Genomic DNA, 13,830 nt, shown 5'->3' with positions numbered 1-13,830 from the left:
AATCGTCAATACGGTTTTTTATGGACGTGTATTTCAGAAGGAAAGGTTGCCGTTTGAAGCAAACTGGCTGGAAACTGATGGATATGATAGAAATTTGGAATGAACATGACTTAGCAGTAATTTATCTCTATAAGAGAATGGTAGCTCGTGTTTGAAATGTACCTCCGTTCAACTGGTGAAAGTAAAGTGTACTCGTGTTGAAACTTGGTTGTTTAAACTCCTGTATGCCCTAGTCAATTTCCAAAGGGTTTGCATCAAGCTACTGGTCTAATCCAATTTGTACCAAAATCCGAAATTCGGTAGTTCTTCAATTCCTTTGATATACGTAGAAGTTATCTGAAGCTGGTCGCTAACAGTTCGGCTGAAAAGTTCATAAGGTTGACATCTAGATGGCGCCTCTTGTAAAAATCTACTTGACTATCACAAAGCACCATCTTTCAATGGATACGTGTCAAAATTTGACAGCAATCGGTTAATTGGTTCGTGAGTTACAGCATTGAGAGTGAAATTATTGTGAAAAAATGGAAAAATCAGAAATCAATGAAAACGATGGCAAAATTGCATGAATTAGGCTTCGAATTGCTTCCGCGTCCACCGTATTCTCCAGATCTGGCCCCCAGCGACTATTTTCTGTTCGCAGACCGGAAGAGAATGCTCGCTGGTAAGAAATTTAAGACCGATGATGAAGTGATTACCGAAACTGAGGCCTATTTTGAGGAAAAACCGAAAGAGTACTATAAAAATGATATCAAGTGGCAAGATCGCTATAGCGCCCTCGAAGGCAATTATGTTGAATAATAAAATTGAATTTTGCAAAAAAAATTGTCATTGTCAATCATTTTTATTCGACTTTTAAACAAATCGAAACTAGAGAAATGTTGACTAGATAATGACATACACCCCAGGGATAGATCCGCTCTAGTTTATAATTGTCATCAGTCGTGTGAGTAGTCTTCTGTTGTCTGAATGCTCTATTTTTCTTCCGAACCACTTGTTGAACAGGTTCGTCGTCACGTGGAATTAATTATTCATTCATTTCGTTAGGAAATGTAGGTGTAACAAATGTTCTTTCTTTTGCCGTCGCAATGCCAATTACGTCACCACGATGATTACGTATACACATCGTGCGATAGACAGGGGTGTTGCTTACATCATTTGTTCTAAATGTTTTTATTAGAAAAAGGTTGCGTGCTCGAAGTTGACGCCCAGGTCCATACATATTCAGACTGGGTAGACTAGGTGGATATAGCGTGCTTCACACGAGGGAAGTCGATTAAAAATCCAGTGCAGATTACTGAGTTCATGCAAAATTAATTGTTTTTAAACGGATCCTGTGTGTTCTACGTGTACGGAATTATATGGGCATCCAAAGAACCTCAGAGTATCAAGTGCAGAAGTACAAAATGCAGAAAAACACGTAACATCCCCATAGAGGATCAACAACCCATGTAACAAGTGAACACTACAATAGCCTCAAATCCTTACTATATCCGCATGTAGAACGTATGGTAAATTCTTTGTACACTTAATATGCTCATATAGGATATAGGATAGACAAATAGGACAAACATCAAAAAATGCAAAATATAGGGCTGTAGAAATACTACAGTAACAGTTTTTAATAAACGTTACTAAATCTTATTTGGGATACCATAGAAGCGTCTAGTTGTTTTTTTGCGTCTGCTTATTTAGAGGTTGTGTCTCATTCACCCGAATACCATTCACCCGAAACACGGTTACCCGAAACACATTTACCTGAATGTAACACGGTTCCCGGAATAAATCGCCACAGAAAACGACTGCAACAGAAACCACCGCTTATAAAATGTGTAGTAGGCTATAAATATTGTGGCGCGGTATTGTATTTCAAAACAAGAATTAACCGGGCAAACGTATCGCCCCAGGCAAACGTAACGCCCCGGGCAGACGTATACCGTCCGACGCTCGCTAGAGCTCGGTCGGACATTGCTAAAGGATCGTATCCTATGTTTCAAACTAACCGGGCAATCAGTGGATCCCAGGTTTGCGTGCGAGACACCGCCGCTTCCGACGGCGGGTCGGCGGTGGACTCGGATTGCGTCATCTTGGCGGCATGGGCCGCCTCGATTCCTTATCCTCGCCAAATGGGGACTTCGTCCCCATTACATTGTCCTCAGAATAAATTTCGAAAAACGAGAACAAGAGAATAAATTTATAATAGAAATGTGAGGCACATGATGTTTTTCCCGCGCCAAATATTTCTAGCCTACTACACTTTTTCTAAGCGGTTGTTTCTGTTGCAGTTGTTTACTGTGGCGATTTATTCCGGTCACCATGTAACACATACCCGAATACATTCACCCAAATGTAACAAATACCCGAATGCAACATATACCCGAATAGACATTTACCCCAATGCCACAAATAACCGAATGTAACAAATACCCGAATGCGACATCATCCGAATGCAATATTTACCCGATTGGAATGTTTACCCGAATGAGAATGAAAGATTCCGACAAATCAAATTATGAGTTTCGTCGAATCTCCTGTTGATAAACAAAATTAAATCAAAACAACATGAAAAAGTAAAAAGAATACGAAGTGAAATGAAAAATTGTAATGAGGAAATTTGAAAATGATATTGTAGACTTCGCGGTGTCATTTTTCAAAATTAGTGTAGGCACAATTGAATTGTCTTCTTTCCTTTCCGTATTGATCTTTAAGGCCAAAAGATCATTTAAAAATGAGCATGGGTTGAGGACTATTTCAAAAATTAAGCAGGTAATTTTCACCTTTCTACTACGAAGGGCGTATATATAAGCTCTCGCCAGTCTTTCACTTCTTCACAATAGTATGTAGCAAACATTACATTCGTCGAGAAAGTAGATACGAATGCAAAGAATGTGATGTAGGTTTATGCGTTGACCCATGTTCTAGGATATATCATACAGAAAGTAATTATCAAATTGTTTCTTCAATTTATATAATTGACAAAATCCCTAAGATGAGTTCAATGCTATGCTTAAAAAGCTATTTAAAATGAATTATAAATGAATATTTTTATTTTATTTGCAACACAAGGACCGACATGCGCATAACGCGCCGTACCTGCTGTTGGATTTCTTCGAGACTGAGCCGCAGTGAAAAGGTTAACATAAAAAATATAAAGCATAAATACCATGTGAAAAGAATTGATAAAAAATGGTACTTACCTATTTACCACCGCAGCACAATTTTTATAATGAATTTATTATTTCGTGAGGAAATTTATTCTGAGGTCAACGTAATGGGGGCGTAGTCTCCATTTAACGAGGATAAGGAACCTAGGCGGCACCAAGCCGCCGAGGTGACGCAATTCGGGTTGGCCGCCGACCCGCCGTCGGAAGCGGCGGCCTCTCGCAAGTAAACCTGTGTTCCACTGATTGCCCGGTTTGTTTGAAACATAGGAGACGATCCTTTAGTAAGTACGTTTACCTGGTGCATTACGTTTGCTCAGTTAATTAAGCATGTTATGTATTTGATCTCACAATAAATTTAATTGCGAAAAAAAACCAAATTAAAATTGCACTTCAGTGCCATAATACTTCTTCTTCTTCTTCAATGGCACTAACGTTCCTAGAGGAACTTCGCCGTCTCAACGTAGTATTACTTGCGTCATTTTTATTAGTACTTAGTTGAGATTTCTATGCCAAGTAACACGCCTTGAATGCATTCTGAGTGGCAAGCTCTAGAATACGCGTGATCACAGTGCAAGTCGGAGGAAATTTCTTTGACGAAAAATTCCCCCGACCAGAACGGGAATCGAACCCGAACACCCGGCATGTTAGTTGTGACGCTAACCACTCGGCCAAGGGAGCACAAGGGAGTGCCATAATACGTATGTACCAAAATTGTCAGCTTTCTTTTAAGTAAACGGGCTGCGTCATCCATATGAATGGATAAACTTCATAATACGTTATAAAACTACATTCTTTCGTTTCCCATTTCTCACATTATTTTGAAAAAGATTCTACGCCACTATTTCTCAAATTGCACTACCCACGAGCATACTTTTTTAATGGAAATGCACACTGATCAGAAATAAATGTACAAATACTTCCTAATAATAATATTTGGGTATTATTAGAATATATCCTTCTTTCGGGTAAGTGTCGCATTCGGGTACGTGTCCGTTCGGGTAGATGTTACATGTTACTGTCGCATTCGGGTATTTGTTACATTCGGGTAAGTGGAATTCGGATGAAAGTCTTTCGGGTAACTGTCTTTCGGGTGAGTGGGTTTCGGATAAATGTGACACAATCTAATTTAGTATGCTGGTTAGCCTCCAATTTAAGCGGTGTTTGAGAAAGAATAATAAAGAAAAAAAATCATATTGATTTTATTACCTACAATCCATTATGGATGTTAACAGGTTTGTTTGTTATTCAGATTTACAAAACATTGAGCGTTTTCAGAAGTAAATATAATTTGGAAATTTTCTGATGAGACTCAAAACAGTGTTCTCTGCAATATCTGAACCACTATTGATACAGATAAATGAGTTGAAAATACAGTACAACCTCGATTATCTGGTGCGGATTATCCACAAATTTAAGTTTCATTATAATTCTATAGATTTTCTCTAAATTTGCCAATCAGTGGTAGGCTCTTGCTCTTTTGTTTTGGTCATTTAGCTTTATCATTACCTGGCCACTGGTGACCCTACAGATGTATAATTTCTGTACTGATAAAACAAAGTTTTCGTGCTAAAATACCTTTTTTCATGTTTGCACCTTATTTTAAGTCATATTTTGTTATTTGTTATTTTTTGTTATCCGTCTGTTATTTTTGTCATTTAATTCCACCCATAATCGGGGTTCTACTGTAGTTGCGTCAACTTGCAGTCATACTTCCATTACCCAATAAAAGCCCTACATTAGCACTAGCGTTATGAACACTTTTGACCTAATACTTACATGTATCTTGCACTGCGCAACGCGTTCATATTTTCTCTTTTTTGAGGAATCTGACAGTCTGAATTCTTTTTGGATTTCTTGGCGATTACTTTGTTACTGTCGTTCCCGATACCGACCACTGTCCGGTTATGATTACGTTTGAAAATCGTGGTTTCTATCAACGTTTTTCCAAGTCGGCGTGGTAATAATTTATTTGACAACACCTTTAACAGATTTCAGGGTTTTAACGATCGTTCTGATTGATTTTGATTTTTACATGAATCTTGATCGTTATGCTCTAGGTAACTCACGATACTTTGTACCATTGATAGCGACCTGACAGCAGAGATGCCAACCTTCCTGATTTTTCAGGATTTCCTTTGGACTTTGGGACGTCCCCTGATAACCTTAAAAACACTCAATTTTGTCTGATTTTTCTAGAGTGATCCTGATTTCTTCTGATGTTTGTACTGTTTACTTTATCAGAATGAAAATTATTCGTAAAAAATATACTGGAATCTCTTTCAAAGATTTCCTGTATGGAAATGAGGACTGCCGTAATAGCTTTCCAGTCCGCGCATTTATAATTAAAATTAAATTCTCTTGATACAAAGCTTCACCTAAGATTTTTATCAATATGTATGATCCTTGCGAATCGACTGAATAAGCTTTTCTCGAGTTAAAATTCAGAATTATTTTCAACACACACAAATGTTTCGATGTTTTTCAAAACAGTGCTGAATAATTTCATGAAACCAGGATATCTGAGAAAACAAACATATTCTGGGAGGATAGAATGTTAAACTGTCTGAAAGATGGCGTAAGATGGTAGAAGATTGTGGAATAAAATAATATGAATGTAAAATGCACAATGAAAATCAGCGCGAACTTTCCGGACAACTCAATATGAGTTATCCTGATCTCTTCCTGATTTTTATTTTCATTTTTCCTGATTTTTGAAAATTATAGCTGGCAACCCTGCCTGGCAGTAAGCATTTTAGAATACTCCAAACCCACATCTCTTCAGGTTTAAGGAAGTGATATCTTCCGCAGATTTTGACTCGTAACTTGACGAGAAAAAACGTTACGATGCAAACTTAAGTCGACTATTTCTTGCGATTATTATACTATATGATTATCAAATTCATTGTATGGCAAATATGACGAATTTCATGTCACTTAATCTGACCGTTGCAACACCATCTCAGATAGCAGTGAAACGTTGTGGGTGTAAACAAATGGGTCTTTTAAGCAACTTTGTATACTTGAAATATTCAAACAGAATTGGATTACTCTTTGAAAAAAAGCCAAGTTTTTTCTTGGTTTTTTACAAAAAATTATAACTCGAAAACTACCAAATTCTAGTCAACGGATAAAATGTGGCAAAATTGTTTAAATTTACTTAAAACCACAATTTTTTTCTTAAATTCCGCTGAAAATAAAATTATTTTGAAAATTAAAATTATTTTTTTCTCAAAAACGCATTTTTTTTAATTTTCGAAAAAAAATCGTCGTCGTTCATACATCGAAAAATGGGCACTTTTACAGGGAAAAAGTTATTCTAACAACAACAGTTCCATGTTTTCTTTGCAAAAATTACAACTAATCCTAATTTTGTTCAAAGTCTAGATAGCGATATTGTATATTCGACAAAGTTTTAGACCTCATTGAAATATGAACTTTTTTTTTGTATGGTAAGTAAGGATGCATCTTGGCGGAAAAAAAAACTTTAAAGGCTTAGAAAATCGGCTACAAAACTCTTCAACAAAGCAAAATTAACCTCTGATTAGACAGATTACAAAAACTGTCTAACAGAACATAACAAAGAAATCCGTAAATCTAAGGGAAGGGATTGGAAGTTCACCTGTGAACAGCTAGAAAGTTTACCTGTTGCAGCAAGACTTTATAAAGCCTTTTCTAAGGATCACACCAAAGGACTTGGTAGTCTGAAAAAAAGAAATGATCAATATACGATTCCCAGGAAACACTTAGTATCATGATGGAAACACACTTTCCAGGCTCAATCCAATTGATTTCCGGACACGCACAGGTCTTCAATACAGCTCAATCGTGTCTAATCAGAGAAGAGAATAGAGCTAATGAATTGACTAGGGCGGTCTTCACGAAGTCAAGGGTTGAGTGGGCAGTGGATTCCTTGAAGCCCTTCAAATCTCCAGGACCAGATGGGATTTATCCGGTGATGTTACAAAAAAGCAAGGATATCACTGTCCCTCTTCTAACGGAGATGTTTAGAGCCAGTATGGTACTAAGCTAAAGTCCTAGTAAATGGCGAGTCTTGTTGTAAAATTGTAAAGGCTATTCATACTTTTTTTTAATTAAACATGTTTTTGTTAAAAAAAAAAATGATTCTTTTATTTTCAAAAATTTGTTTGATATTTTTCAATGGAAAAATAAATAATTTCCTGCATTCCATTCTTTAGCTAAAATTTTGTAGGTCGGATAGATATGGTGTGAGAATTTTTTTTAAATTTTGAGTTTTTTTTTCAACTTTCTTTCGAAAAATCTTAAAACTACAAAATGATGGTTAAGGAATGAAATGTAGGAAATTATTTAGGTTTTCATTAAAAAATATCAAACAAATTTTTGAAAAAAAAAATTTTGAAAATTAAAATTCATTTTTCTCGAAAACATGTGTTTATAAATTTCTGAAAAATTATATATAAATAGACAACAAGTCACTCATACATTGAAAAATGGTCACCTTTACAGGAAAAAAATGTTTTTCTGTCAACAAATTTTCCATTTTTTTTTTAATTTCGTATGATCTATTTATTTTGACTACCACATACAGGTGGAGCCATCTATAGGAAAATGGTGGAAGGAAATCTATACTTCTGATAATTGTAATGTGCTTTTTGATCTTCATTGTTAATTTGTTTTCCTCGTTTACTACCTTAGTGGCTTTGGCTACCACTTTTTTAGTTTTTGTTTTGAAGATTATCGATTAATTCAAAGAAAAAAAAAATATAAAACATTCAGAATACTTGCCAAATGTGGGAAATGCTAGAGCACGAAAATGTTGCAATTTTTATTACATTCACCGAATAACAACAAACAAATAAACCAAATAAATACAGTCCACGACAATACACATGATCAGCAATTCCATGATACAAAGATCTACCGAAAAACAAATTGCTCTGATATTTATTGCTCAACTCTCCTGTATTTATTTCTTTTCGAAATATTTTAAATACGCATATTTTTATTTCGTCTCAGAGCCCACCATCCTGAGTGATCTGTAAATTCGCCTTTTTTTGTGAATATACCAGTTTTTTTTCCTCGTTTACTACCTCAGTGGCTTTGGCTGCCACTTTTTTAGTTTTTGTTTTGAAGATTATCGATTAATTCAAAGAAAAAAAATATAAAACATTCAGAATACTTGCCAAATGTGGGAAATGCTAGAGCACGAAAATGTTGCAATTTTTATTACATTCACCGAATAACAACAAACAAATAAACCAAATAAATACAGTCCACGACAATGCACATGATCAGCAATTCCATGATACAAAGATCTACCGAAAAACAAATTGCTCTGATATTGCTCAACTCTCCTGTATTTATTTCTTTTCGAAATATTTTAAATACGCATATTTTTATTTCGTCTCAGAGCCCACCATCCTATCTGGGCATTCGGAATAATGAAGCGCACTCTACGACATCTGACTTAAGACTAATTTATGTTCTGTTTTACGCTATGCAGGAAACTTATTCTATTTGCCTACCACGCAACGAATATCCTTATCGCTGTCTCCTGGTCGCTGTCGCTGGTGGTCAAAACTCGTTCTCCTATCAAATGTCCTGTACTCGTAGCTTCCATGTGTCTGAGGTCTGTGTTTATGTTTATTTCGGTTGTTTGCTCCTTGAGTGGTTTCTGTTTTCGAGCTTGGTTTGGCTAATCGCATTTCTGTTGGTTGTTCGTTGTTGTTCTTTGAGGTGGGTCAGTTGAGTTGACATAACTTACCTATTGTTAAAAAATCGATTCTTAGGTTAACTTTTGGATACGCATGATTTCCGAGGTGTTGAGACCAAAGAACCCCTATTTGTTTATGTGATTTTTGGAAACCCGAAACTTTTTATACATAACTAGCTGTACCCTGCCACGCTTTGCTGTGGTATATTGTGGTTGCATGGTTTAGTTGAATTTTTCATTTTTTTTATGTTGTAACACCAACCCTAGTCCTAGTAAATGGCGAGTCTTGTTGAAAATTGTAAAGGCTATTCATACTTTTTTTTAATTAAACATGTTTTTGTTAAAAAAAAAATGATTATTTTATTTTCAAAAATTTGTTTGATATTTTTCAATGGAAAAATAAATAATTTCCTGCATTCCATTCTTTGGCTAAAATTTTGTAGGTCGGATAGATATGGTGTGAGAATTATTTTTAAATTTTGAGTTTTTTTTTCAACTTTCTTTCGAAAAAATCTTAAAACTACAAAATGATGGTTAAGGAATGAAATGTAGAAAATTATTTAGGTTTGAGTTTGGTTGTTTTGTATATTGTAACATAGTTTGAGCTCTGGTAAAAACTCTCATCGAGTTTTTAACGTGCACACAAACGAACAGAAAAATTTAAATCTATAAAGATAGATGAGGGAAATCGATAAATTTCAAATCACTTCGGAACACAATTTCAGTTCATGATTTTGTCAAACACGTGGAAAAAAGATGTTTCCATCACATAGAACACATATTCATTGCTGAATAGTCGATTATCATTAGAAGCTCAATTTCAGAAACGCACTCTGGATATATAATATCATTTTTCTTCCAATTTTCCATTTTTTATGCCGTAACAACACTCCTTGAAGTGGATTGTATATTGTGTCCAACTTTGAGCTCAATTGGTTCCGCACTTTTCGAGTTTGTGACGCGTACACAAACGAACAGAACATTTATATATATATAGAGAGATATATCGAAAATTCAGAAAATATTTGTTCATTTTCGTGATGTTCTCTTTTCCCAATTGTTCTGCTGATCTCGACGCATTTATAGGCATGTTATGTGCTTTTTTTGAAAATGCATTAAAAAATTTGAATAAGCTAAGAATTAACTTTTAGAATTTTCAAGCTGAAACTTTTCTACATAACATATGGACATACAGTGAGGTAAGTATTGTCCTGAAACATATGATTTTTTTTTAAAAAATAAACACATTTCGCAAACACATACCTTCCAGATCTTCTGATATTCTATGTGAAACAAAGTTATCCATGAATCATATAAAAAGCTAGGGTCTTTTCGTTCTCGACATCCTCAAAAAACTTCAACACCTTTTTTTCAAAGTTAAAGTAACAGTAATGTCTATTCTCGATACTTCGAAAACCACAAAAAACTATTTTTAAAGATTTTGTCTAAAATAAACATTTGGAATGTAGGTTACTGCCTTTCGATAGGAATGAATACTCAGTCGAACAAACAAGGAACAACTCTTGAAACATATAACGAAAAAAGGGATACTGGTTGGTGAACAACCTGGGTTCAGAAAACAACATTCGTGACAAGCGACTCTCAATTTGTTGCTCCTGAAATGGAAATAGGCTATTCAGTACTTACTGTTTTATAAAGATAATTCGAAACGATCGACGAAGGTCAATAGAATTGTTTTCCAGTTATTGTGAATTAGGATCTGTAATAAAATGGTTTGGCCCGATACACAGATTACTTGTAAGTGTTCTGGGGTCATTCCTGGTTCTTGTTTAACATTAATGATATTAAATGTGTGATTTGAACTTGCTAACGACAAAGCGATACTCATTGTTACAGATACATTGCATGATTGTTACATGATAATGGATCATAGACTGCAGCAACTACATGTCTGGCTGATATGGAACAATACTTGAATCAAGTTCGAATGAGTTTTGAGTGGAGTTATCATTTCACAATACCCTACCTACGTCTAGAATAATTATGTTCGGCATGAGTCGCTAGAGATATTCGTTGAGATTCCAATGCAATTTGTTTCAAAGAGAAATGATCAAAATTGAAACCATGATCGATTTTTATGAATCTACCTAATCTACATTACGTAAGAATGGTTTCAAAAGTTTATCGAGTGTGATCAAAATGATCGAGAAATACAGTGTTGAAATAATTCGTGTCGTGGGTCCAGCAATCTTTGTTCAATCAAGGGTACTTGAAGAATATGCTATCGCCCAAAACATAGTGTCTAACGTTTCAAAGGTAGCTAAATAGATCTGGATATAGAGTTGACGGGTGTGTTCCCTTTGGTGTACTCGCTGGAGGTGATTTTAGAGGTTAATTTAATATTACCAACCCTCAATCACGACCTGAGTTCTAAGAACCCGTGAAGAAGACGAGCGAGTCAACTTCCTATCGGACATAGATTGACTCCACCATAGCAACGAATCGGGTGTCATCTGAGACAAATTGTATACAACGTTGACAAAAAATTGCTTCCGAATTTTGAACATTACTCTAGACGACACGAACCAGGGTCTCGAACGCGCATATGTTTCTGTTTTTTGTTGGTTAACAGTAGTTACCTTTTTGTCATTCGTGACTTAATTGTGGGGGAAACGGAGGAGCGTGGCAGCATACAACGGATACAACCTCCGACTCCCGCGGCACTCTTCGGCCGACATCGAATGTAGGCCTCGGGGAGATGATCGTAAACTTCATAAATAAATATCGCGTCGCGGTTTGTGTATTTCATGTTACAAGTGCGATTCGCTTGTTTTTATATTTTCTACGTCTGCAATGTCAGTGAACTGCAGCGTGAAGCTGCCAGTAGTGGAGAGAGAGAGAGAGAGAGAGTGGTGTTAGTTTTAAAACATATTTTTACATTTTGTTTATACTATCTTCGCGCTTGTATTTATTTATATACCCACCCGAATGTGGGCCGTGAATGGTTTTTTATGGTTTCCTACCCAGTGAGTGTGTAGATGGACGGAATTTGGGGCCGGTGATGCGGTGCGTATAACATCTGAATGACTTCTTTCACCCGGTTGTGGTTTTATGGACCATCGTTGATGGTGATGGGGTTCGCACTGAGAGAAACACACATCCATCAACCGTCTGGCATTCGCGAAATGATTTAGTGTTATGAATTGGGAGAAAATTTTTGTTTTTCAAACTAGTGCCGGTGTAAACGGAAGAAGCTGGGTAATAAAAAAGTGAAACAGTTTGTTAGTGGCGTGTGTCTTGAGATCACGGTCGTCATCTCAGATTAGTCGCGGCGGTGTACTTCCGGAAATCTGATCGTATCACTTGTGTCGCCAGTTCCAGCTGAGCCGCGAAGCGTCGGAGATTGTCGCGTTGAGATCACGATGCAGTTTTCCACTTTTTGCCGCTAATACTGAGATCGATTATGGATGACAAATCGGTTTCTATAAATATCATGTTCATCATGCTCATGAAAAGAGTGCGTTTAAATTAAACTCAGTACTCTCGGCAAAGGGAGCCAAGAAATGATGCCAAGATCGTGTAAACAAGTGCCCCGTTGTTCGTGTGTTAAATAATCGTTGATATTGTTTCAGTTTGCAGCAGCAGCAGCATAAGAAGACGGCGCCGATTCGTTGAAATACAGTGAAGATGATTATTTAAAAGTGGTTTTCTGTCCGGAATGTGAGATGTGAAAAAAAGATTACTTCCCCGCGGTGAACTGCTCTCAGGAAATTGTTGTGTCGTGGAAAGGAAGTACAAGAAAAGGTTCGATCATTGACACCTAGTGTAAAACCTCTGCCCGCCGGAAGATGATACTTACTGTCATTAATCACTTCCAACGCCGTGGGTTCAGCAATCACTCTTCGAGCGCGGCGTCGCAGGAATGTCGTACGGAACGGATCAGTTTCTGATCACGAGACATAACTTTTCGATCGAAATTCATCGGCCATCCGCTGGGCTAGGAGAACTAATAAATCTTAGTTGTTCGTGGCAGGCGAAATTGCGGTGAATATAGAGAAAGCGATACAAACGCAAACGATTCCGATATGAATTGCGCAACGCTGACATCGGCTATTATGCCGGACAATTATCAGCAACAGGCGCAGCAGCAGCAACAGCAACTCCAAAGGACCCTCGAGCGGGAGCGTCGAACATCGCGTGGTTTGACTGCGTGCCTCCGGGGCGAACGGGAGGAAGTGGAGAGTAAGTTTGTTGACATTTCTCTGTGTGTATATTTTCCTGTTCCTGATCGGTAGATAGTAAAATACGTCAGCATCATTTGAGTGATTAAATTATTAACTTGTCGTTAGCTTGCCAGTCTTTGAGTTATGTCAGCTTGTTGGTAAACACATTAATAGTGTATGTTAACAATTGATCAAAGATTAGAGAGTAGGTTTTTAGTATGGCTCTTGAAAAAAAACCAAACTAATTTGATTCGGTATCCTGTTTGGATAATGACACGAACTGGTCAATTTAGTTTTGTATTCACAGAACATGATATAATCTTACATGTTAAAATTAATTAAATTACTTCCTCTTTGTTTAGATGTTCTACCGGCTTTACTTTGGATAATATGCAGTCTGCGATTTATTTTCACTATATATACACCCATTTTATGCCAAACCGATATAGTGGATCTCAGATATTCGTCAATAGTGGTAATTTTGTTCTTTATCGTAAAACATTAGACCCGTATTTCTTATTTTTCCACTTTTTCCCAAAAATGACTTTTTTCAAAAATTTATAACTTTTGAACCCCTGAACCTATTTAGATGATCAATATATCAAATTGAAGCCAATGAGCTGTTTTCAAGAAAATATAAATAAAAAAATATAAATCTATATATATATAAATGGATTTCTGTCTGTCTGTCTGTCTGTCTGATTCTTATGGGCTCGGAAACTAATGAACCGATCAACATGAAAATTGGTATATAGGGATTTTTGGGGCCGGGAAAGGTTTTCGTGATAGTTTG

The 13,830-nt window shown here is 36.3% G+C and overlaps 1 protein-coding gene across 7 annotated transcripts in view; it reads left to right on the top strand.

Moving 5' to 3' along the window:
* LOC129764826 (ras GTPase-activating protein raskol) overlaps positions 1–13,830 on the top strand; it is a 355,896-nt gene that overhangs the window by 140,671 nt on the left and 201,395 nt on the right. For 4 of the 7 annotated variants that reach the window (XM_055764337.1, XM_055764334.1, XM_055764336.1 and 1 more), the window contains exon 2: positions 12,447–13,056. The exons of the other annotated variants lie outside the window; for them this stretch is intronic. In XM_055764337.1, coding sequence (XP_055620312.1) covers positions 12,900–13,056 — 157 coding nt within the window. In that variant the 5' untranslated portion in view covers positions 12,447–12,899. The remainder of the gene's footprint in view (positions 1–12,446; positions 13,057–13,830) is intronic. 7 annotated transcript variants of the gene reach the window in all.

The sequence above is a fragment of the Toxorhynchites rutilus genome, chromosome 2 (assembly GCF_029784135.1).
Source record: "Toxorhynchites rutilus septentrionalis strain SRP chromosome 2, ASM2978413v1, whole genome shotgun sequence".
NCBI lineage: Eukaryota > Metazoa > Arthropoda > Insecta > Diptera > Culicidae > Toxorhynchites > Toxorhynchites rutilus.
Note: the sequence above shows the minus strand (reverse complement) of the source record. Positions and strands in the feature narration are given on the sequence as shown.